Below are 22,409 nucleotides of genomic sequence, written 5' to 3'. Positions count from 1 at the left end.
ATTCATCTTTCGAATCATGGAATTTGGACGGGTTCACTTCTGGGGGGTTCATGATGTCATGTGAAGAATTCATGAGCTATACCCTAGACTATTACTCATGCTGGTTGTTTTTCTCTGTTATTGATAGACCCAAATCAGTATCTTTGGGAATAATTACTCTGTTAAAAGGCAACAATGACTCCATCTTATTCCTTGTTCTGGTCACTAGATGTCACACTAAGTAAAGTTTTAGAAGTTATTCTTCAAAGTAGGGTGTGGCATAGAGCCTAAACCTTAGCTATAAAAAACCATAGATTTATATTTCTAGTAGAATGTTGTAAAGACATACTTCACTAACAAAAGAATTCAGAAAAAAAGAATTGTTAGTTAGAAAATATAATTGGAGGAACTTTTAAGTATGTGCAAATCTATGTATCGATTACACCTAAATAGAGCTCTGTGTGTGTGTGTGTGTGTGTGTGTGTGTGTGCATGGTTGAAGTGGCAGCCTATTGTCATGTCCGTTCAACAAACACATTCTTATTATGCACATAGAATTGTATTTCCTTGCTGAAACAAAGAGGCAGGTGGTGTATATATATCCATGATTGTTTGTGTTCTGAGATGGTGAGAAGCAGTTCTTCCCCAAGCAAAGATTCAGACATGGTCCTAACCTGCAAGAGGTGGAGAAGGTGAAAGAGAAGGTAATCACAGTGAGGTTCGTAAACTGTGTATGATCTCAGGGAAGGATGTGAAGTCATCTCTCTTGAATGATTTCCACAAAGAAGATGTAGCAGTTGCCTCCTAGCCTTCTGAAATTTATTTATTCCTTGGTTTTAGCTCCCAGAAATCTAAATGAGAATCATGGATTGAGATTTGAATGGATGTTATTTCCTTTGGAATATATATGTGTTATATATATATATATATATATATATATATATATATATATATATATGTTTTTAAAGGATGTCAAGGAATATGGTTTCAGTATATAAATGTTAGATAATTATATCCTGTGGGCTTTCCAAGTGGCTCAGTGGTTAAAAAATCCACCCACCAATGCAGGAGATGTGGGTTTGATCCCTGGGTCGGGAATATCTCCTGGAGGAGGGCATGGCAAATCACTCCAGTATTCTTGTCTGGAGAACCCCATGGACAGAGGAACCTAGCAGGCTACACTCCATAGGGTTCCAAAGAGTCAGACACGACTTAATGACTAAACAACAACAAAATTATATCCCGTAACTTAAATGTGTTACTGAAACTCCAATAAGTTTTTACTGAAATGCTTTAAACTAATTGAAATCAATTCAAGTCTTAGTTTTGGCAGTTATAGTGCATCTTTTTAAAAAGTAACAATAATGAATTCAAACTGTGTCTAATGATCTACACATGAGTATAGTTACATATTTCTGTATGTAATTAATGTTGTAAGCATTGTAAATAGTGTTTCCTAAGTTTCAGTGGTTTCTAGATAGTGTATAATACCAGGTGATTTCCACTGGATATAATTAATCCTATATCAGTTTGGTAAATTTCAGTGCTGTGATTAAGATTCCTCTATAAATAAGGTTAAAATTGATAAAATATGATTCTTTGGGTTTGAGGTTCATCCGTATCTTTCTCTCACTCAGGAGATGACAGTCGGTCATTTCAGCAGTGTCCTCTATGACTAGACAGTTCTCTTTGGCTCTCGAATCATGTTGTGACTTGGGATTTCCCCGCCCCGCCCCCACCGCCCATGTATTATTATTGCTGCTGTCTTGGGTTTCAACAACCTGAGGTTGCCCAGGTCCCGAGTGACATTTTCCATTTTCTCCCCAGGCCCTGGGGGAGGTGAGTGCTGAGACGATGGCAGCCCAGGCTGCTTCTCCTTCAAGAGCTCAAAATAGCCACTTAAGACATCACTAGACGATCAGGGCTTTTTTTGTTTGTTTGGTTTGAGAATCATGGGATCCTCTAAAGAGAAAAAAATATTGTGCCAAAATAAAATGTAGATAAAACTATTTTTCTATCAAGCCAAGCAGTGTGTGTGTGTGTGTGTGTGTGTGTGTGTATTAGTGGGAGGGTAGATGGGAAGGTCAGCTCTGTATTCACTAAACTGTTATTGATTACCCACTGTGCTGAGCTCCAGGAAATACAGGCATTGTCCCCACAAAGATGGAGTAAGATCAGTGCCCCTCATCCTGACTATTCTTGTGTTTGGACTGTTACTGCTAAAGACAAATGTCAGGGCAACTGCAGTGTGCCCTTCCTGGTTTTCCCACCGGCCTGCCTTTGGATCTTGACATATCTCCAGACCGGGCTGTCACACACAGAGACTGTACTAAACAGATGACTAGCGCTTTGAAAGAGCTTGTTAAGGCGCAACTGATTTCAGTTCAACAGTAATTGAGCACCTACAATGGGATAGGCATGCAAAAAATCAAAACATAAATGATGCATACTCACCCTGAGAGACTTAGAAAAGAAGAAAGAGGGTAAGACAGGAATACCGTTCACAGATAATATCTTGGGCTGGGAACCCCAGGTTGCTCATTGGATAGTGTGAGAAATAAGAGGAAAAAATAAACGCTTTACATGTGTTTATCATATTTGCTCCTCACAACAGCGTAGTGGAGAAACTGAGTCACAGAGAGGTTGAGAACTTCTCAAAAGTCCCCCAGCTAGGCAGACATGAAGCTGAGCTCAGACTGGAGCCCACGCCCGAGGGCTCGCAAAGTCTATGCTGTTAACCACCACATTCTCCCACAACTGGGATATTCTCCTCCAGCTTACAGGAGCTCTGGGACATGAGTTATGGAACCTGCAGACCGTGGGCTTCTATTGTATCTATGAGTCGTATTTTCTTTCCTGACAGGTCATGGATTGACAGCAGTGAAGGAAAAGGCAGGAGCCACCCTCCGGATTCATAGTGTGAACTCTGGCTCTTCCGAAGGGGCCCAACCTCATGATGAAAATGAAGTCTCTCAAAGTGAGTGGTGCATTTATTTGGGTGTTTCTTGGACTTGGGCTATATTATACCATGTGTGCAAATATAGATTTCCAAGTTCAGATCAGCAAAACAAACTCTAAAAGGGTGTTTTTCTCTTTAGTAGCCGATGCAGCCGCAGATCAGAGCCCCGCAGAAAGCCCACCCACTTCTCCTTCCTCGGGGTCTCGGGGCATGCTATCAGCCATTACCAATGCCGTTCAGAACACAGTGAGTCATTAGCTGCTTCCTCTGTTTTCCCTGAGGTCTGCCTGTGCCTTCTTTTGATATTTCTATTTACCAGTGACCTAGATACATCAGAGAAAAGATGGCCTTGCTCAAAACTTTTGATTATGGTTTTGTTATGCTTTCTCTGACAGAGTAGGCATAACCTTGGAACCAAGATGATAAGAACAAAAAGAAATATACTTTATGTTTAAAAGAAAAGAGCTGCTTAGAAAGAATATTTTTCAGTCTGATGTAACATTGCCCTTTCCAACAGCTGCAAGGACAGTCTCTGTTTACCAGGGAGGGAGGGCTCTTTCTTAGAGCTGGGACAGTTGTTTTTCCGAAATGTTCTGTGTCTCTTAACCTTCAATCTGAAAAATTATGAAGTAATTCTAAGTATGTATATACACATACCAGTAAAGAATCAGGAGCATCCCCAAGATGTTTCTAATGTGTTTCCAGATAATAAGACCAACATTCTTCCTCCATCCCTACCTCCCAGTTCCCACTCCTCTCTTTCCTTGAATAGCAGGCTGCTTCCCTGGCCCCTTCCTCTTACAGAAGCTTAAAAAGCTTTTTACTGACAAGACACTGATGAATAATGAAAAAAAGAAGGACACACCCCAGCTGAAACGAAGCAGCTAACTAGTCTTCAGGATCAGAAGAAGAGATTTACTTTCTGCTTTGTAAAATCAAACAGCTAGTTTTTCATAAACTATGGCTCATTTCCAATTTATTCATTCATTCACTTTTTTAAAAAAGGTAGTTAGCTCTCGTTATATACCAAGAGCTATGCTAGATGCTGGGCATAAGCTGACAGACAGGAGGGCATAATAACATCCTGGAAGATGAAGGCAACTCAACAGTTATCAGATGCAAAGGCATATGAGATGAGGGGGCTATGGACACATATGGAGGCGTCTTACTCAGACTTCATGTCAGGGCTTGCCAGAAATAGGAAATGGCTGTTCCTCTCCTTGCTACTTGAAGTACTCTAGACTAAGCAGGGAGAAGCAGGTAGCTAATATGTTTTAGGAGTCAGCTAATATACTTTGGGAGTACAAGTTCAGTATGTCCACGGCAGACGTGCAGAGAGGATTGTAGAGCTGGGAGTTGAGTGGAATGCTTTCATTATCTCTGGTACAAGGAGTGAATTCATGGTCTCTCTGAGCTACGACCCAGGCCCTCTGAGTCTGTCCTCGGCTTCCTCACAATCCTTTCCGTGTGCTCTCCAACTTTCCAGTTCTCCTTTTTCCCAAGCTCCAGCACCCCACCCCCACCAAATCTGCCAAAGTCTCTCCATCCTCCAGTTTTATTCTCCACTGAAGTAAGCCTCAGGATGTCAGGAGAAAATAAATTTTAAATTATGCCAAAGTGTAATTGCTATTATCTCCTAGTCTTCCCAAAATATGTGCATTTAAAAAATTGTTTTCTAGTGTGATTATTGATTGGCTCCCAAATCTGAAAACAAAGTCTAAGTGTCCAAAACAGAGAAGACTAATAAAGTATATTAATCAGTGAAATAGAATATTGCTATTGAAGTGATAATTTTGAAAAATGGATAATGTATATAAATAATAAAATAGTAATATTAAAATATAACTTATGCAAACTCATGTAAGGTGAGAAAACACAGATATATGCAGATTGTAATTGTAGTTGTGTAGTTGGGGTATAGACAAGGTGTTGCAAAGAAATGTACGCAGTTCTATTTGTTATGTACAGTTCATCTAAGTTAATCTTGGTTGTTTTACTCTTTTTTAAAAAGGGAAACAGTGGCTGGCAAAGCGATTTGCAGAGGATAACTATATAATAGAATAATTTCTAGAGCCCAGAAGCATGTAGAAATTAACCTGTCTTATTCCATGAATATACTAATTATAGGCAGTTATTGCTAGTTTCTGAAAGTATGCAAGAGCCATCGAAGCAGCCTGAGGGTCCTACACTCTAGGGCCCTAGATTAAAGAATTCCCTAAATTGGCACGACTATTTGACATTTTTATAGACTGCTCCAAATAATTCTGTTACTTGGGTTAAAATTGTTTCAAACAAAATCAGGAACTGGCTCATCTATTAATTTTTTGTCTTAGAAGCATACCTATTCATGCACACCAATAAAATTAATCCTTAAAATGTTTTGGTTTTCTTAAGCACCTTTTAAAAATAACATTGTATGTCCTACAAATTATATGATATATGCTCTTCCAAGGAAAAGAAAATAGGATTAAATCAATGATAAATCTCCTGATGAGAAAAAATTGTGACTTCATATTGCTTTTAATATTTGAAGATAGTGCATTCTAGGAGGTATTGACTGCCTCGAAACAGCAAAACGTAAAAACCTAATCTCATGCAATTGCCTCATTGGCAGGGTAAAAGCGTCTTAACTGGTGGTCTTGATGCTTTGGAATTCATCGGCAAGAAAACCATGAATGTCCTTGCAGAAAGTGACCCAGGTTTTAAGCGGACCAAGACACTCATGGAGAGAACTGTTTCTTTATCTCAGGTGGGATTATGTACTTTTGTGATTTGTTTTTTCAGTCAATAAAGTAAATAAAATTTTATTTATCTTCTTTAATAGATATTTTAAAGCACATGTCAAATTCAAAGACATGAAATAGCAGGGAGTAAAAATTGAAATTTTAATATGCTACTTTCCCCAGCCACTCTTCATGGGATACAACCATTGTTAACCATTGTTAACAGCTTCTTACAGATTCTATCAGAGACATATAGACAGGTTTAGATATAGATATGGCTGTATAGGTAAATATAGCTAAATATATATATATGTATATGCACATGTATACATACAAATTTTTCAACCAAATGCTAGCATACTAACCAACTCTTTTGTATCTTGCTTTATTAAGTATAAATTATACATACTTAATAATTTCTTAAAGATAATTCCATTGATACCATTTGTCTAAGTCCATTCAGCTGCTATAGGAGAATACCATAGACTGAGGGGTTTATAAACAATGAACATTTATTTCTCAAAATTCTGGAGTCTGGCAAGTTGAAGGTTAGAACAGCAGCAGATTCAATATCTGGTTAAGGGCCTGCTTTATGATTCAGAGGCTGATGTTCTCCCAGCTTCTTCACATGGTGGAAGAAGGTGGAGGAGCTCTCTGGGTTTCTTTTATAAGGACCTGAATCCTGTTCATGAGGGGTCCACCCTTGTGATCTAATCACCTCCTGAAGGCCTCACCTCCTAATGCCATCACACCAGGGATTATGTTTCAACAAAAGAATTTTGGGGAAACACAAACATTCAGTTTGCAGTACCATCATATTCTGGCTCTACCAGGTTCTAGCTCCATGACCTTGAGCAGATGACTTGACCTTGAGCAGATGACTTAACCCTTCTGTGCTTCAGATTACTCTTCTGCACACTGGGACCATCAATGCCTATTAATAGCTTTGTTGTGAGGATTACATGAGTTAGAAGAGAACCTGACTCATAGTTCGCACCCAAGAATGTTAGTTCTTATCATTGCCTTTTTTATGTGTCACGATGATAGGTAAACATGCTATGTCAATGGAATCTTAGTTTACATTTCTCTTACTATATGCAAGGTTGGACTTCTCCTGTCACACTTCCAGCTGTAAAGTTTTCCTCCTTGAGAAGTATGATATGAAGAATTTAATTTATGTTTTGCTTTACTTACAGTAGTCAATTAAATTAAAAGTAATATTTATCTTATTTTCTAAATACAAAACTCTAATATTGAACTTGCTCCTTCATACAGCACATGCCCAGCTCAGACCCCTAGTGTCAGTCATGCCCCTATACCTCTTCCCCCTTAAGAGTCTGACACACCAGGTCTCTCTATGTCTTACCAAAATCAAAAGCAGCAGATGCAGGATTTTATAAATTTCACAGGCAGGACAGACACGTCTTCCCATGACTCAGTGCTAGAAAGCCACAAAGGAGATATCACTGAAAACAGGTGATATCAGCTGTGGCAGCTCCTAAAAAATTTGATTTCTAGGTGATTTCTTCTTGGCTCTTCCACTGTAGGGGCTTCTCCGGTGGCTCAGGTGATAGGAAATCTGCCTGCAGTGCAGGAGACCCAGGTTCAATCCCTGGATCAGGATGATCTCCTGGAGAAAGGAATGGCTACCCACTCCAGTTTTTTGCCTAGAGAATCCCATGGACAGAGGAGCCTGGTGGGCTACAGACCATGGGGTCACAAAGAGTCAGACATGACTGAGCAACTAACACACACTTCCATAATAGCCCACATGTAACCACTCTGATATTATAGTCCTGGTAGAGACTTGGCAGAGTCAGCTAGACCATTAACCTCTTGATCCTTATAGAATAAAATAGATTTTGTAGTAATCAGGCCATTAACATTAGATGCTGTAAAAATGCAAAATAAAACAAAACCAATAATAGTAATAATAACCCAACTATCAATGTGGCTTAGAATGAAAAGGGTTTATCTTTCATTCCTACAGTGTGAGCATTCCTGGGCAGCCCAGGGTCAAGAAGATCCCCTGGAGAAGTAAATGGCTACCCACTCCAGTATTCTTGCCTGGAAAATTCCATGAACAGAGGAGCCTAGTAGCCTACAGTCCATGGGGTTGCAAAGAGTCAGACATGACTGAGTGGCTTTCACTTTTCCTATATGTATAAATTGATACCCTTATATATTCGATATATATAGAAATAAAATATATCTGTATATTAATATATATAATGTATATAATATATATAGACTTGTAGTTACATATAAACGTGTTATATATGTATACATAAATTTATATATATATATATAAATTCGATTATAGTCAGGAAGGAGGCAGTGTGGGAGGGAAATGTGACCAAGTTCAGAAACTAAGTCTGTGACTCTCTGGCCTAAATTGACACTCCTGCAAAGTGAAGAACCGGACCTGGTCCAGTTCCCAGATTTTACCATAGCTTTTGTGCCACCATCACAATTTTTTGTCACCTCTGCGCTCCGTGTACTTACTAAAAAAGTAAGTAGCACTGCTCATAGAAATGTGTCACCCAAGAATACACACTTGCCATCTGCATTTGTTTGTAATTACACATCTAAAAGTGAAAGGGAAAGTCACTCAGTCGTGTCCAACCCTTTACGACCCATGGACTATACAGTCTATGGAATTCTCCAGGCCAGAATACTGGAGTAGATAGCCATTCTCTTCTCTAGGGGATCTTCCCAGCCCAGGGATCAAACCCAGGTCTCCCACATTGCAGGCAGATTCTTTACCAGCTGAGCCACCAGGGAGCACTCTGGGATACATCTCAGCATTGCACCCATGATTCACATGGCCAGTTTACACTGGATGGCCACATTACCCCCTTCAGCTTCCTTCCAAACAGTAATTATTCATTCATTCAATCATTCCACAAATGCATTTTGAATGTCCACCATGTGCTATATACACTGTTCTAAGCATTTGAGACCATCACTGGTTAAAATTGGAGAGTTTGTTCTAGTGAGGAGGGACAAAAAACAATATACATCATCTCATATTTTAGAAGATGATGAGTGCTGTTAAAAAAAAGAAAGAAAAAATAGACCAGAAAGAGGGTAAAGAATAATACCAGTTCAGTCATGTCCAACGCTTTGTGACCCCATGGACTGTAGCCCACCAGACTCCTCTCTCTGTCCATGGGATTTCCCAGGCAAGAATACTGGAGTGGGTTGCCATTTTCTTCTCCAGGGGATCTTCCTGACCTGGGGATTGAACCCACGTCTCTTGCATCTCCTGCACTGGCAGGTGGACTCTTGGCCACTAGCACCACCTGGGAAGCCTGGAAAGAGGGCAATCAGGAAGCAAGTTCAGTGTCACTTTGTTACTTTACTTCACCACAACCAAGCCAGTGAGATCAGTGAGGGTAGTTGGCTTTTATTGTGTAAGTGTTAAAAATTCCCAGAGGTGGTTTTGAAAATTTTAAAATTCAAACCTTGTACTTATTCAGTCTTGAAAACAGACGGGACGGTGAATTCTTTCTGTAGCCTATTGGATTGTGGGCTAACAACCTCAGGAACTGAAAAGGAGAACGAGGCTGATTGTTTTATTGACACCTAATCAAAACCAAAATCTATTCTTTTATGATCTTCCCCTCGTGACCTTGCAGTGGCCAGTGCATTTATGGTGCTCTTCACAGATGTTAAAGAACCCTATAAACAGTGTCCCAGTGACCTTGATGAGGAATCAAATAAAAGGTGCTTAGAATCAAAGAAAGGAAGTGCAGGAAATTATGAGTAACTGGTCAACTTGTGTTTACTGTCTTATTATTTAATCAATAGAAACATAACTGGAGAAAAATGATCAACCTGAAGAGGAAGTCAGTTCACAGTCATTTTTCTCAAAACCAATCTAAGAATTGATAAGCTAACATTTATTTATATTAATATTTACATTTATATTAGGTATCTGGTGAGGAATATACTATGAGCTTATATTTTATTATTTTTTTAATTGAAGATGTTTAATTGCCACACACACAAAATTTTTAAATAATTCAAATAAAATGAGATAAACTTATTTTTTCTTTGAAGTCTGCCTAGGTGTACAAGTTGCAATTAATCCTTGCAATTGCAATTAATCAATGCAATTGCAATTAATCAATGCAATTAATAGATTCAGCTTTCCCAATGTACATTAAATTTGCTCATATAGAAAATCTGGACATTAAAAAAAATAAGATTAATCACACACACAGAAAACACTTCAGTGGAAACCACTGTTTTGCTTTCCTTCTTTTCAATCCTATTCCTAGGAGTAGAATTTTTCCTTTGTTTTGTTGTATACATATGAACATGAAGAATCCAAAGTGGAATATTATGTGGAAAACTGTGGGTAAAATTAATCCAAAAAGTCATTATAGGAGAATGTGACAGTACAATGGTTAGGGCTCCATGCTTCCATTGCAGGGAGAATGAGTTTGGTCCCTGGTCAGGGAACTAAGATTCTGCAAGCTGTGTGATGTGGTCAAAAAATAAAGAAATAAAAACTCCCCTACCTTTTTTTTTTTTTAAAAAATCATTTTTGCAGAAATTCCAAAGTGACTAAAACCCACTCTTAACTACTACCAAGTCAGTGTTCATCTCCCCCTACATCTTGCAGTAAAAGGGGCTTTTAAGCATACATCTAGTGTACAAATGTGTATTTGTGCAGATGTTACGGGAGGCCAAAGAGAAGGAGAAGCAGAGGCTGGCACAGCAGCTTACGGCCGAGAGGACTGCACACTATGGGATGCTGTTCGATGAGTATCAAGGTTTGTCACACCTGGAAGCCCTGGAAATTCTGTCCAATGAAAGCGAAAGCAAGGTATGTCTGTCCTGTCATTGGAAGTAGCGTGTTCATGAATCTGTTTTCTTAAACGTGAAAGAAAATCTGTTATTAAAATACCTCATTTTTAGAGCCTCGTTTCTGTGCTGAGGTCACAATCACTTATGGCCCGATGAGCTGCTCAGGCTCCATATTATTTCCTCTCTGTTCCTTGCCAAGCTGTTCCCTGTCACAGTCCCAAGAGGGCCATCATGATGCGAATCATCACTACCCCCACCTCTCTGCGCAAAGGGCGTGCAGAAACCTGATTGTCGGCACCTGGCCTGTGCCTCTCTTTGGTGCCGTGGTACCCAGATCAGAGGTACTGGCCATGTCCTCATTTCTACCCGGTGGAAACAAAGCAGCTGATGTTTCTACCAGACTGCAGGGTTTATTACACTTAGTTTCATGGGTGGTATGGTTATTTATTCACTCATTTGTTAGAATGCATGGGCCGTGAAGGGCAGGACTGTCTTACTGGGCATTAAAGCTCTGTTTAGGGATGCTCCTGAACAAAACTCTGGGAAATTACCTCACAGCCCTGCACATTCACACCCTCGCACTGTGATCCCAGAGAAACAAAACATGAAGAGTGGAAGTCAGCAGAGCTTGTGATTTCTTTTTTCTTTTTTAAAAAAGGATTTATGCGGTATGCGTGTCCATATCCAAATGTGTTTTTACTTAATACTTACATGGCATTTATATAATGACTAATCTGAGCACTTCAAAACTATTGACTCATTTAATTGTGTATAGAACTCTTTTGTGTGCACCTCAGGTTGACTGTGCTCTGGGGTGTTTTTCCAATGGAGGCCACAGGGCAGTATCCTCTGGACCTCCTATGAGAAGCCCAGTAACATTCCCTGGGGAGAGGCAGGGCCTCAGACAGGAAACTGAACTTCGAAGGAAGTTCAAGTTCCTTCCAAGTAAAGGAAGAAGGAAAAAGTGATATTTGACTCTCTCTAGGCCTTGTCTTCTTACATGTGGAATTTGGGGGGTTGAGACATTCATGAGACTCACTTTATCAGGGAAAGATGACCTCTGCCATATAACAGGCAACCAAGAACCAAACAGGATGGACACCACCCCACCCTCCATACACACCCAAGATTTTACAGTTACAAGTTACAATGTGTTTATTTCCTTTTTAGTTATCCATCAGCCGTCACTGACAGTCTTGTGGTTAAACTGTTAACGGATAATTTTTTTTTAAAGCAAAATCATGACTCATGAAGATACCTACCAAATGAACACAAATTAAAGAATTTATTTAGCTCATTAATTAAATGAAAGAACCAGTCAGATGTTATAACCGGTTCAAAGGAAGAGCCAAATAAGTACAAATTCATATAAAATAAAGCAATTTTGAAATGAATATGCAAATGGATACAAATCTGGTTTTCCATAGGAGGGGAGCTTGTGCCTCCACTGGACACAATTTGTTCCCATGTCTATAGACAAATTATTTTGCACTGCTATCAGGTATCTACAATTTACAGAGTTATAAAACTGCTCCAATGGAATCAGAATCTGATAATCTGCTAAACTGATCTAGAAAATGCCATTTTCCACTGAAACACCAACTTTTCCCTACAAAAGCAGGGTTTGAGGTCAGACAGTATGTGATCAAATGCCACTTAGTAGCTGTAGTATGATTTTGGACCTATCTTACCTCAATCTCCTTATCTATGAAATGGGAATGATAATAATCTGCTTCATAAAAGTATTAAAAAAATTAAATGAGATAATCCATGTGAAGCTAGCTGCAACTTGCCTAGTACATAATAAGCAGTCAATGAATGTTAGCTGCCATTTTATGCATATATATGAATATGCATATATAATATCAATGACATTTTATTTTTTATCCATTCTTACATATTTATTTGTTATTATTATTGAAAACATTACAAGGAAGCACATCGCCTCAAAGCTATCATGGTAGAAGAAAGACATAAGCTGCTCCCACTGTAGGTCAGGCTATGAAAGAGCCCTGGGGTCCAAACAGCCCCAAAGGACTAATGTTGCCAGGAAGGAGGTTTAGTCCCTGGAGGGGGGCATTGCCCTCTGTTTGCAGACTGCTCCCACATGCTTATCTCTCTTTCCCTAGCCTGGAGATTTTCATAGTTTTTCATTATGAGAAATGCAGAGCTTTTCTTGTCTTAGTAATAATACCTGTTGTTGTTATTGTTGTTTAGTTGCTAAGTCCTGCCCGCCAGGCTCCTCTGTCCATGGGATTTCCCAGGCAAGAATACTGGAGTGTGTTGCCATTTCCTTCTCCAGGGTATCTTCCCGACCCAGGGATCAAACCTGAATCTCCTCCATTGCAGGTGGATTCTTTATGGCTGAGCCACCAGGGAAGCCCTTAATAGTACTTACTGGATGTTATAATTAATCGTTCTAAAAAATATGGGTCAAAAACTATAGAGATCCCCACCCTCTTGAACCTATATTGCAAAGCAATTATCCTCCAATTAAAACTTTTTTAAAAAGCTATAGGGTTTCTCCAAGGTATGAGTGTCTGGTCAGCAGGCAGCTTTCCGGCATTTAAGGATCCATAAACCAGGCTCTGTCCATCTTCTGGCTCCACTAGTTCTGTCCTAATGTTCGCAGACTTCTGGCAAGAATACAAATGGAGACCCTCCTGGGGTTGTCAGATTTAGCAAATAAAAATCAAGATGACTAATTAAATTTTAACTTTAGATAAACAATTAGTACTTTTTTAGTACAAACATGTCCTGTGTAATATTTAAGATAGACAGTCATACCAAGAAAACATTCATTGTTTATCTGGAATTCAATTAGACATCTTACACTTCATCAGGTAACCCAACACGTACCACATATTTAAAAGTTAAAGAGCTTTTGGAAACAAACTGTTAAAGAAAATATTTTCTGGGACTTCCCTGGGGATTCAGTGGTTAACAGCCATCTTTGTCCATTCCTTGGGCTTAGGGGTATATCGCCTGGTAGATGGTCCCTCCGTAGGGAGCACAGCGTGGGGAAGAGGTCCATACAGACTTCAGAAGGAAACCTGCAGTCACCTGGAGAGTGATCTAGACGAGAGAGTGCGGGCTTTGGGCAGTCACATACTTTTGCCTCTGTGGCTTCCCCTATGTCCAAGTCTAATGTGTTAGATTTCATTCTTCTCTAGGAACTCATTGTCTTCTTCATCCCATCAGCATGAGGAGAGAGAATATAGAGGAGAGTCCTCAGTTTTTAAAAGCTTTAACCTGGAAATGATACACATTTCCTCTGCTAACATGCCGTTGGCTAAAACTTAGACAGGGCGTACAGAATGATAAGGCATCTTACTACGTACAAGACTGATACAAGGATGGCAATAGGCATGCAGTGTGGTGTACTATGAATCTTAAGGGAAAACTAATATTTTTATGGTATTTTATATACCCAATAGTTAACCAAAAGAGTAAACAAGAATCCTCAAAATGACACCCCCACACCAGACTTTCTACCCTTGTGTCCCCGACAGCACTTAGGCATGGGTGCCAAGCATATAGTCAGCATTCCATGAATATTTATTGAGGAGTGCATAGTTATTTATTATTTATTATTGGATTGAAGTAAAGATTTAATGCACATCATCTTGGCATAATGGAATGAACTAGGAGGAAGCAAGAGAGATGCTGTAATAGAAAGATGCTGACCAAAGAGTCCTTCACTAAAAAGAACCCTTCCTGGGAGATACCCAAAGCATAAAACCCCAATGCATTCACTCCTGGGGGATGGCTACCCTCAGAATACGTGGAGAAACCAAGAGGTCCCGCATGTGCATATGCATTTCCACTCAGCATTGTACTTTATTACCCATTTTTCTTTACTCTGAGAAAAATGCTATTTAGAAAATATGCTGTTTAAAAAAAAAAAAAAAGAATCCACCTTGCAATGCAAGAGACACTGATTCCATCCCCGGTTGGGAAGATCCCACACGCCGTGGGGCAGCTGAGCTCACGTGCCACAATTAATAAGCCCATGCTCTGGAACCCTCAAGCCACAACTACTGAGCCCATGTGCAGCAGCTGCTGAAGCTCGCGTACTTCAGGGCCTGTGCTCTGCAACAAGAGAAGCCAACACAATGAGAAGCCCATGTACCTCAACTAGAGAGTAGCCCCGCTGGCTGCAACTAGAGAAAGCCCTCACACAGCACCAGCTTCCCTAGTGGCTCAGACTGTAAAGAATCTGCATGCAGTGCTGCAGTGCAGGAGACCCCGGTTTGATCCCTGGGTTGGGAAGATCCCCTGGAGGAGGGCATGGCAACCCACTCCAGTATTCTTGCCTGGAGAATCCCCATGGACAGAGGAGCCTGGCGGACTGCAGTCCATGGGGTGGCAAAGAGTCGGGCACAACTGAGCACAGCATAGCACTCACAGAGCACAACCAAAAATAAAGTAAATTTTAAAAATCCACAACCCAAAGACTATGGCAGCTTCTTTGCTGGCTCTCCTTCCAGAGCAAGTGTTAACCTACAGAATGAAAAATTTAAAACCTTCCTACTTTATAGTCAGACTTTACTTTTTGTATGGTTCTCCATTCACTGTGACCATTTTGGAATTTCACATCGGTCTCTGGATTCACAGAGGTTGCCTGGCCATCTATCCAGGTGATTTCTAAGAGTTTCTGAAGGACGGTTGCAAAAGAGGAGTTCTGAAGAACAGTGAGCGGGGAGCGTGTCAGTTCAAGCAAGATCCTCTGTGCAGTGTCCCTGCCCACCCTCTCGCTTCCCCAAAGGGCACTGCAGCCCCTCCTTGGGAGCACCTACCCCATTACTGCGTTCACACTTGGTGTGGCTGTTGTCGGTTCATGTGGGCCTCCCTCCTTCAGACTGCAAGATCTCTGAGAAGAAAAATATGTCTTGTTACATTTTTGTAACTCCTATACAATAAAACATCTAGCAAGTGTATTTGTATGTGTATCTGTGATATACATATGTCTATTTATGTATTTGTTTACATACCACCCATTTTTATTGAATTATAGTTGCTTTACAATCTTCTGTTAGTTTCAGGAATACAGCAAAGTTATTCAGTTATTCTTTCGGATTATATTCCATTATAGGTTATAACAGGATATTGAATACAACTCCCTGTGCTATGTAGTAAATCTCTGTTGTGCATCTATTTTATGTGTGGTCATTTGTATCTATTAATGACACATTCCTAATTTGTTCCTCCCTCTCTCCTTCTCCCCTTTGGTAACCATAAGTTTGTTTTCTGTTTTACATATATCTTTATTTTCATTACATATATAATTTATTGACCACCACAATAACTACTCTTGAGTACATCATTTAACCTTCAAAACAATCTTATGTGGTTGATGCTTTTAGTTCTCACTTAGAGATAAGAGGACTGAGTCATAGAAAGGTTAAGTAAATTACCCAAAGTCACATGATTAGTAAGAATAAGAATTAGTAAGATATCAGAATCCAGGGTTGACACTGAGGTGTGTTTTTAGCCTCTTTGATGGAGCTACCACCACCATTTACTTAGCATCTGCCTTGTGCGTTTGTACAATGTTCTTCACATTCATTATTTCCTTATCCTGCAAAGGATCACAGTGAAGTGCGGATCTCACTTTAAAACAGAAAACTTCCTTTGGGTGTATACCCAGAGGTAGAATTGCTGGATCATATTATAGATGTATTTTTAATTTTTTGAGGAAGCCAGAAACAATACGTCCAAGAGATACCAGCACTCCCATGTTCATTGCAGCTCTGTTCACTATAACCAAGACACAGAAACATCCTAAATGCCCATAAACAAATAAATGGATTAAAAAGGGTGTAATATATATACACAATGGGACATTATTCAGCCATGAGAAAGAAGAACACCCTCCCAATTATGACAACATGAGTGGACCTTGGGCTCCTTATGCTATGTGAGATAACTCAGAAAGAGGAAGACAAATGTTGTATGTTATTACTTATATGTGGAATCTAAAAAGGTCAAACTCATAAAAAGCAATAAAATGGTTAGCCCAGGATAGGCGGGAGGATACGACTGATATTGTTTAAGGGTACAAACTTGCACAAGTAGTAACTTAGCCGTAGAGAACTAATGTGCCGTATTAGGAATGCAGACAGCAATTTGGCACTATAATCACCAAGCTTGCTAAGAGACTAAAATTTTCATTGTCTCAATGACGAAAAACAAAAGATAACTATGTAATGCAATAGAGGCACGAAATATAGCTACAATGGCAATCATATTACATTATACACATCTATCAAATTAACATGTTGTACATCTTAAATTTATCTTTGACATTTGACAATGTTATCCATCAAATACATTCAATTAAAAAATGAGAAAACTGAGGCCCAAGGGAGTTTATGTAACGTACCCGAAGTTACACAATTAGTAGGCAGTAAATCTAACATTCAACCCAGTGTTACCTCCCACACCACAAATCACCTGGGAGAAGTGGGCACAACTGTATGTAAACATCATTAATGAGAAGAAAAGATGACAGTTATGCTGACCTATTTCTTTTTTTCAGGTTCAGTCATTTTTAGCATCACTTGATGGAGAGAAGCTGGAGGTCTTAAAAAATGACCTAATTTCCATTAAAGACATCTTTGCAGCCAAAGCATTCGAGAATGAAGAGAATCAAGAAGTGCAAGGTAAAGAAAAATAACCAGATAAAATAGCAAGACAAACTGTTGGTGTCATGCTTATGAAGCTGCTGTTAATAAGCACAGCCCTTTAAACAGGGCAGAGGCACTAATTCAGCACTCCTCTGAGCACTCCTGCTCACTTCCCAACTCTGTGCCCCTGCTCTTGTCACAGGAGCTGCTCACACTGACCTGCAACCCTCCCTTCCTCTGGGTGGGAGCGCCTGAGTCAGGCACCTTTACTTCTCTGATGTCCGGCATGTCACAGGCACACAGCAAATGCATCTGGTCGAATGATCAAAGAGCACAGTGCACTCAACAGGGGCCCTGATGGCTAGAGTTTATGCTGCAATGTCGAATTTTTTGTCTGCACGTGGAAGTCGTTGAATGTGGTTGGCATTGATGGTGGGCAGTCTTTGAGACTTCTTTTCATATTTTTCTTCTTCCTTTTAACTTCTGGGTGTAGGAGTTAGGGTGTATTTGTAAGTGGCCTACCCTTCCCCCTGAAAGTACAGTTCTGGCAAAAGCACACAGAACACCAGGGCCTGGAGGGTCAGGTTGTCAGTCACTGCAGTGAGCCAGATGCACCCTCCCACGATACGCTTCCAGCCAGATGATGACATGACCCAAGGAGACTAGAAGCGATCTTGTGAGAGGCGAGGCTTCCTTGAGAGGGGCCAAGATGTTCTCCAGGTTGGATGTGCTTAATGATTAGGTTGTCCATTTGGGAGCAGAATCTAGTAAAGCATTTGCTATGTACATGGAGAGTGATTGATGCCATCACCATGCACTGTACTGCCATCGTTTTGTGTAGGTCATGCTGAGAATTTAAGCAACCAGGGACACACAAGGCTGGCTTCTCTAGGATCCTCTGAAGGGTCTTACATGCAACAGTTTTACTACTTACTTGCTACTTGGCCTTGAACAAGGTATATAACCTTTCTGAAACTCAGTATTTTACCTATACAATGGAGACAGTGATACCTATTCCCAAGGGCTATTGTAAGGATCAAAGTAGATAATATATGTAAAAATGTATATTACAGTGCCTGGCACATGGAACTGCTCAAAGTGTTAGCTGTTCTAATTATCAGACATGCTAATACAATGCCAGGAAAATAGCAAAGATGCAATAAGCTATAGCTTTTATTTACAATTGTACTTATGATAATGTACATTCATATCATCCAGTCTCTGGAAGTATTTTGTGCCCAGACATGATACATACCTTTAAAAAGAAAGTCACTCAGTCTGTCCGACTCTTTGTGAGCCCGTGGACTATACAGTCCATAGAATTCTCCAGGTCAGAATACTGGAGTGGGTAGGCTTTCCCTTCTCCAGGGGATCTTCCCAACCCGGGGATCAAACCCAGATCTCCCACATTGCAGGCGGATTCTTTACCAGCTGAGCCACAAGGGAAGCCTAAGAATACTGGAATGGATAACCTATCCCTTCTCCAGGGGATCTTCCCAACACAGGAATCATACCGGGGTTTCCTCCATTACAGGCAGATTCTTTACCACCTGAGCTATGAGGGAAGCCCGATACATACCTTTAATCAAAGCTTAGACATAGGTGCTCAAATGCTTCAGCCTAGATGTTCAGGGCAGTATCATCCTAAGCATTTGCAAACTGTCATTTAAAAAATATCTCCCCCCTTATTCCCACATACTGACCTTATGTGCCTTCAGTTTAATGAGATTTATGCTCATTGCATCAAGATAGAAGAATCAATTACACTGCAGCATAGAAAAAGGTCAGTATCAAAGAGACAGTTGGAGAACAACGTTTCTGAGCATTTGCGTGTTGCTATAAAGTCACAAAGGATGACAGCCTTGTCTTTGCTTTAATAATGAAGAAACTAAGACACTAGCTGTCAAAGGTCCTATGGTTTGTATTATGGACCCAAGATGAACTAATATAGATGCCTCTTTTCCAGAGCAACAATCACCAAAAAATTCAGGCTGTTTTTCTTCAGCCTCTGTCCTACGGGGGGCGTCATTCAGAACAGATAAAAAGAGAATCCCTAACTTCAAAGAAATATTATTGCCTGTGTAAGTTAAGGCAGCATTGCATCCCCAACAAGTACTATTTCTTGGAGAGGACACTTGATTCAAACTGTTAAACAGAAAATGTTACTCCATGTGTTGTGTTCCAGTCTTAATACAGAGCTTCAATAAATGGAGATTTTTGAATATGACCAAAAAGCAAATTTCAGTCTTGAACAGCTTGCTTAGGAAATGGTAGATTCGTCTCTCTTTAAGTGATGGAACCCTGTTACCTCCCATAATACAATATGTTCATTTTCCTAAAGGAAATCTCCAGATTATCAAAACACTACTAATTTTAATTAATTTAATAAATAGATGTCATTTAAATGCCTAAAGAAGAACAGGAGAGAAGAATAGCAGGGTTGTCATTAAATCAATCCAGGTATGATGAAGTGTTACAAACTCCAGAAAGGTGAGGGATTAACTAAAAGCTGTCAAGAACAATCTCGTCAGTGAGAGCAAGTAGACAATCCAGGAGCCAAATTCTAGGAGAAACCAGAGCGTTTTCATCATATTTTTTCTTGTAAGCACTTATATTTCTATAATACCTCTAACACCTAAATAATTTATTTGATCGTCTCAGAAAATGTAATAAACTGTAATTTTTAGGTAAATTTAATATTGGGCTCCTCTGTTTTTAATAATGTTAGCTAATGATTTGCATGTTTGTCTTTCCAGCAACATGTAATTTTATTACACTGCCATGGGTCTCTAATTTGGTTTTCCACTGTTGTAAAGAGATTTTTAAAAGCTATTTCCTCTTTTCACTGTCTTGGTGAAAAACTTCTCAGCAACATGTACAGACCAAGAATTGTAGTAATAGGTCTTCTTTGTTGCAACACTCTTTATCTTCTGTGTTTTTATCTACTTTCATTTTTCTCTGTGATGATTTTCCTAAAATGTTTGCTCGAAGTTATTGGTATATTTCTCTGTTTTATGAAACAAATGTACATTTAAAAACTGGAGATACACAGAGTACATATATCCTAATTTAGTATGGATTACTTTCAAATATTTTTAATCTCCCTATGTTTATATCTTTGTAGCATATAACAATATCATTATATAAAACTTTAGTGTTTACAAAATACTTACACATTTGTTTTATTTGGTCCTTACAATAACACTAAAAAGAAGATGGGTGGGTTTTCTTATCCTAAATTTACAGAAGAGGAAGTGGAAGCTAAGAAGCCTTGTGACTGGCCCCAGTCACAGAGCCACTAACTGCAGGAGCTAGGGAAGAACTCCAGCCTCAAGTCAGGCTCTTTCTGCCCACACAGATGAGAAGGACCACGCAGTTGGGGAATGAGAACCTGTGGGAACTGCCCTTCTAACTTTGCCCACTTAGAGAGGGTGAAACCAAGACCTCTGACCAGCACAGAGAGAATCTCAATTTTTGATGGAATCCCATTCGCTTTCTCTCTAATTCTCTCTTTGTAGGCCTCCAACTCTCCCTTTTTCTGCTTGTGACTAATGCCTTTCTCATCCTGGAAGGCTAGGTTCAAGCATCACCTCCTTCTGGAAGCTTTCTTAATACCCACGATCAAGCTTTGCAACAGCCTGCTCTATCTGAGCATTCGCCTTACGGATTTTTATGATTTGCTTATATCACTTCACCATGAACAAAGACAGCCATCTCTCGACCCCAGGGCACATGCCTCCCTCTGCCGGCCACAGCTACCCTGGCCCCCATCCATGTGACTCACTCCCCTCCTCCTCTGGGCTCTTACTCAAAAGTCACTGTCTCAGATGCTCTCCACTGGAGATTCTTAACCCCCAGCTGTCCCTATTCCTCTTCCTTGGTTTCTTCTTCTCCATAAAGCTTCTTACCTGGCTTATATGCTTTCCATCTCTAGTATCTTTATTGATCTGCTCCCCGGTGAGAATAAGTATATAAATTCTAGGGGATGATAAACTGATACAGGCCTGGCTATCTTGACAAGCTGCTGATTAACCATTTTGTCTCTAAAACAGAAACAAAGACAGGCGGACAAGTGTTAGCTACAGAATTTCTCACACAGCTCAGGCCTCTCTGAAGCTGCCATCTTCACCCACTAGCATAAGCCAGGTATTTCCTCCTCAGGGGCTTTTGAGATCATGTAGTCAGGCCAGACAAATGATGCTTTTATACTGTACCCCCTCCTCACCCCAGACTAGTGATACAACCCACAGTGGAATCAATTCTTTTATTGATTTATTTTTTATTAAGATATAGTTGAATTACAGTGTTGTGTTAATTGCTGCTATACAGCAAAGTGACTCAGTTATATATACATTCTTTTTCGTATTATTTTGTGTTATGGTTTATCACAGGATACGGAATGTCGTTCCCTGTGCTGTGCAGTAGGACCTTGTTGTTAATCCATTCTATTCATATATATACCAATTTGCATCTGCTAACCGCAAACTCCCACTCCTACCCTCTCCCACCCACCTCCACCTTGGCAACCAGTCTATTCTCTATGTCCTTGATTTTGTTTCCGTTTCACGGGTAGATTCATTTGTGTCATATTTTAGATTCCACAATAAGTGATATCATATGGTGTTTGTCTTTCTCTTTCTGACTTACTTCACTTAGTACAATAATCTCTAGTTGCATGAAATCAATTCTTTAGCACTAATCAGAAACTTTAAAAATGGCCTCAACTTGTAGATTCAAATGAGAGATAGAAGATGGTAACTTTTAAAGCTCCCTCCTTTTTATTGCCCATCAATGAGATTAATTTTATTTCATGTATATGACATGCTATATAATCAATATATTAGTAAATATGGTACAACTGATTAGTAAATTATTTTTCAATAAATATTCATTTTATCACCTGTTATGTTCCAGGCACTGTGTTAGATTCTCTGGATTCAAGAATGAGCAAAACAAATACCATCTGTACTCTTAGGTAGCTTCCAATCTGGAGGGAAGACATACCATTATGAAATATTGTATGACCAGGCAGGTCCTAGGAAACCATGAGAAGTTTCTCCAGAGATATGTTGTTATAGGTATTAAGATAAAAGTAGATGATCCATGGAGACTAATTCTGCTTGCTCAGCACTGTGGCTCTGTGGACACAAAAGGGCGCCCTGGGGTATCATTAAGGGTTGCAATGCTAAGCATAACAATACTATAAGCCTTAAATACAGTGTTGTCCCAGGGCTCTCAGGCCTGAGAAACGTCATTAATTTGTTTATGCAGTCATTCAACAAATTGCTGCTGACCGTCTATA

The 22,409-nt window shown here is 39.7% G+C and overlaps 2 protein-coding genes across 10 annotated transcripts in view; one reads left to right on the top strand and one right to left on the bottom strand.

Moving 5' to 3' along the window:
• Window positions 1-22,409, top strand: part of FAM114A1 (family with sequence similarity 114 member A1) — a 65,883-nt gene that overhangs the window by 29,768 nt on the left and 13,706 nt on the right. For 4 of the 7 annotated variants that reach the window (XM_025290168.3, XM_044945984.2, XM_025290171.3 and 1 more), the window contains 5 exons: window positions 2,842-2,955; window positions 3,077-3,183; window positions 5,552-5,686; window positions 10,345-10,497; window positions 17,020-17,143. In XM_025290168.3, the coding sequence (XP_025145953.3) occupies window positions 2,842-2,955; window positions 3,077-3,183; window positions 5,552-5,686; window positions 10,345-10,497; window positions 17,020-17,143 (633 nt within the window). Of the gene's footprint in view, window positions 1-2,841; window positions 2,956-3,076; window positions 3,184-5,551; window positions 5,687-10,344; window positions 10,498-17,019; window positions 17,144-22,409 lie in introns of those variants that run through there. The other 3 variants (XM_025290169.3, XM_044945986.2, XM_025290172.3) reach the window with 2 other exon arrangements.
• The window catches only part of TMEM156 (transmembrane protein 156), an 86,854-nt gene continuing 79,488 nt past the window's right edge, over window positions 15,044-22,409 (bottom strand). For all 3 annotated transcript variants that reach the window (XR_003110637.3, XR_006552278.2, XR_003110639.3), the window contains 2 exons: window positions 15,278-15,351; window positions 15,044-15,162 (listed from right to left, as the gene is read on the bottom strand). The gene's annotated coding sequence lies outside the window, so the exon portion shown is untranslated. The remainder of the gene's footprint in view (window positions 15,163-15,277; window positions 15,352-22,409) is intronic.

The sequence above is a fragment of the Bubalus bubalis genome, chromosome 7, assembly GCF_019923935.1.
Source record: "Bubalus bubalis isolate 160015118507 breed Murrah chromosome 7, NDDB_SH_1, whole genome shotgun sequence".
Taxonomy (NCBI): Eukaryota; Metazoa; Chordata; class Mammalia; order Artiodactyla; family Bovidae; genus Bubalus; species Bubalus bubalis.
This window is presented reverse-complemented; position numbering and strand designations above follow the sequence as displayed.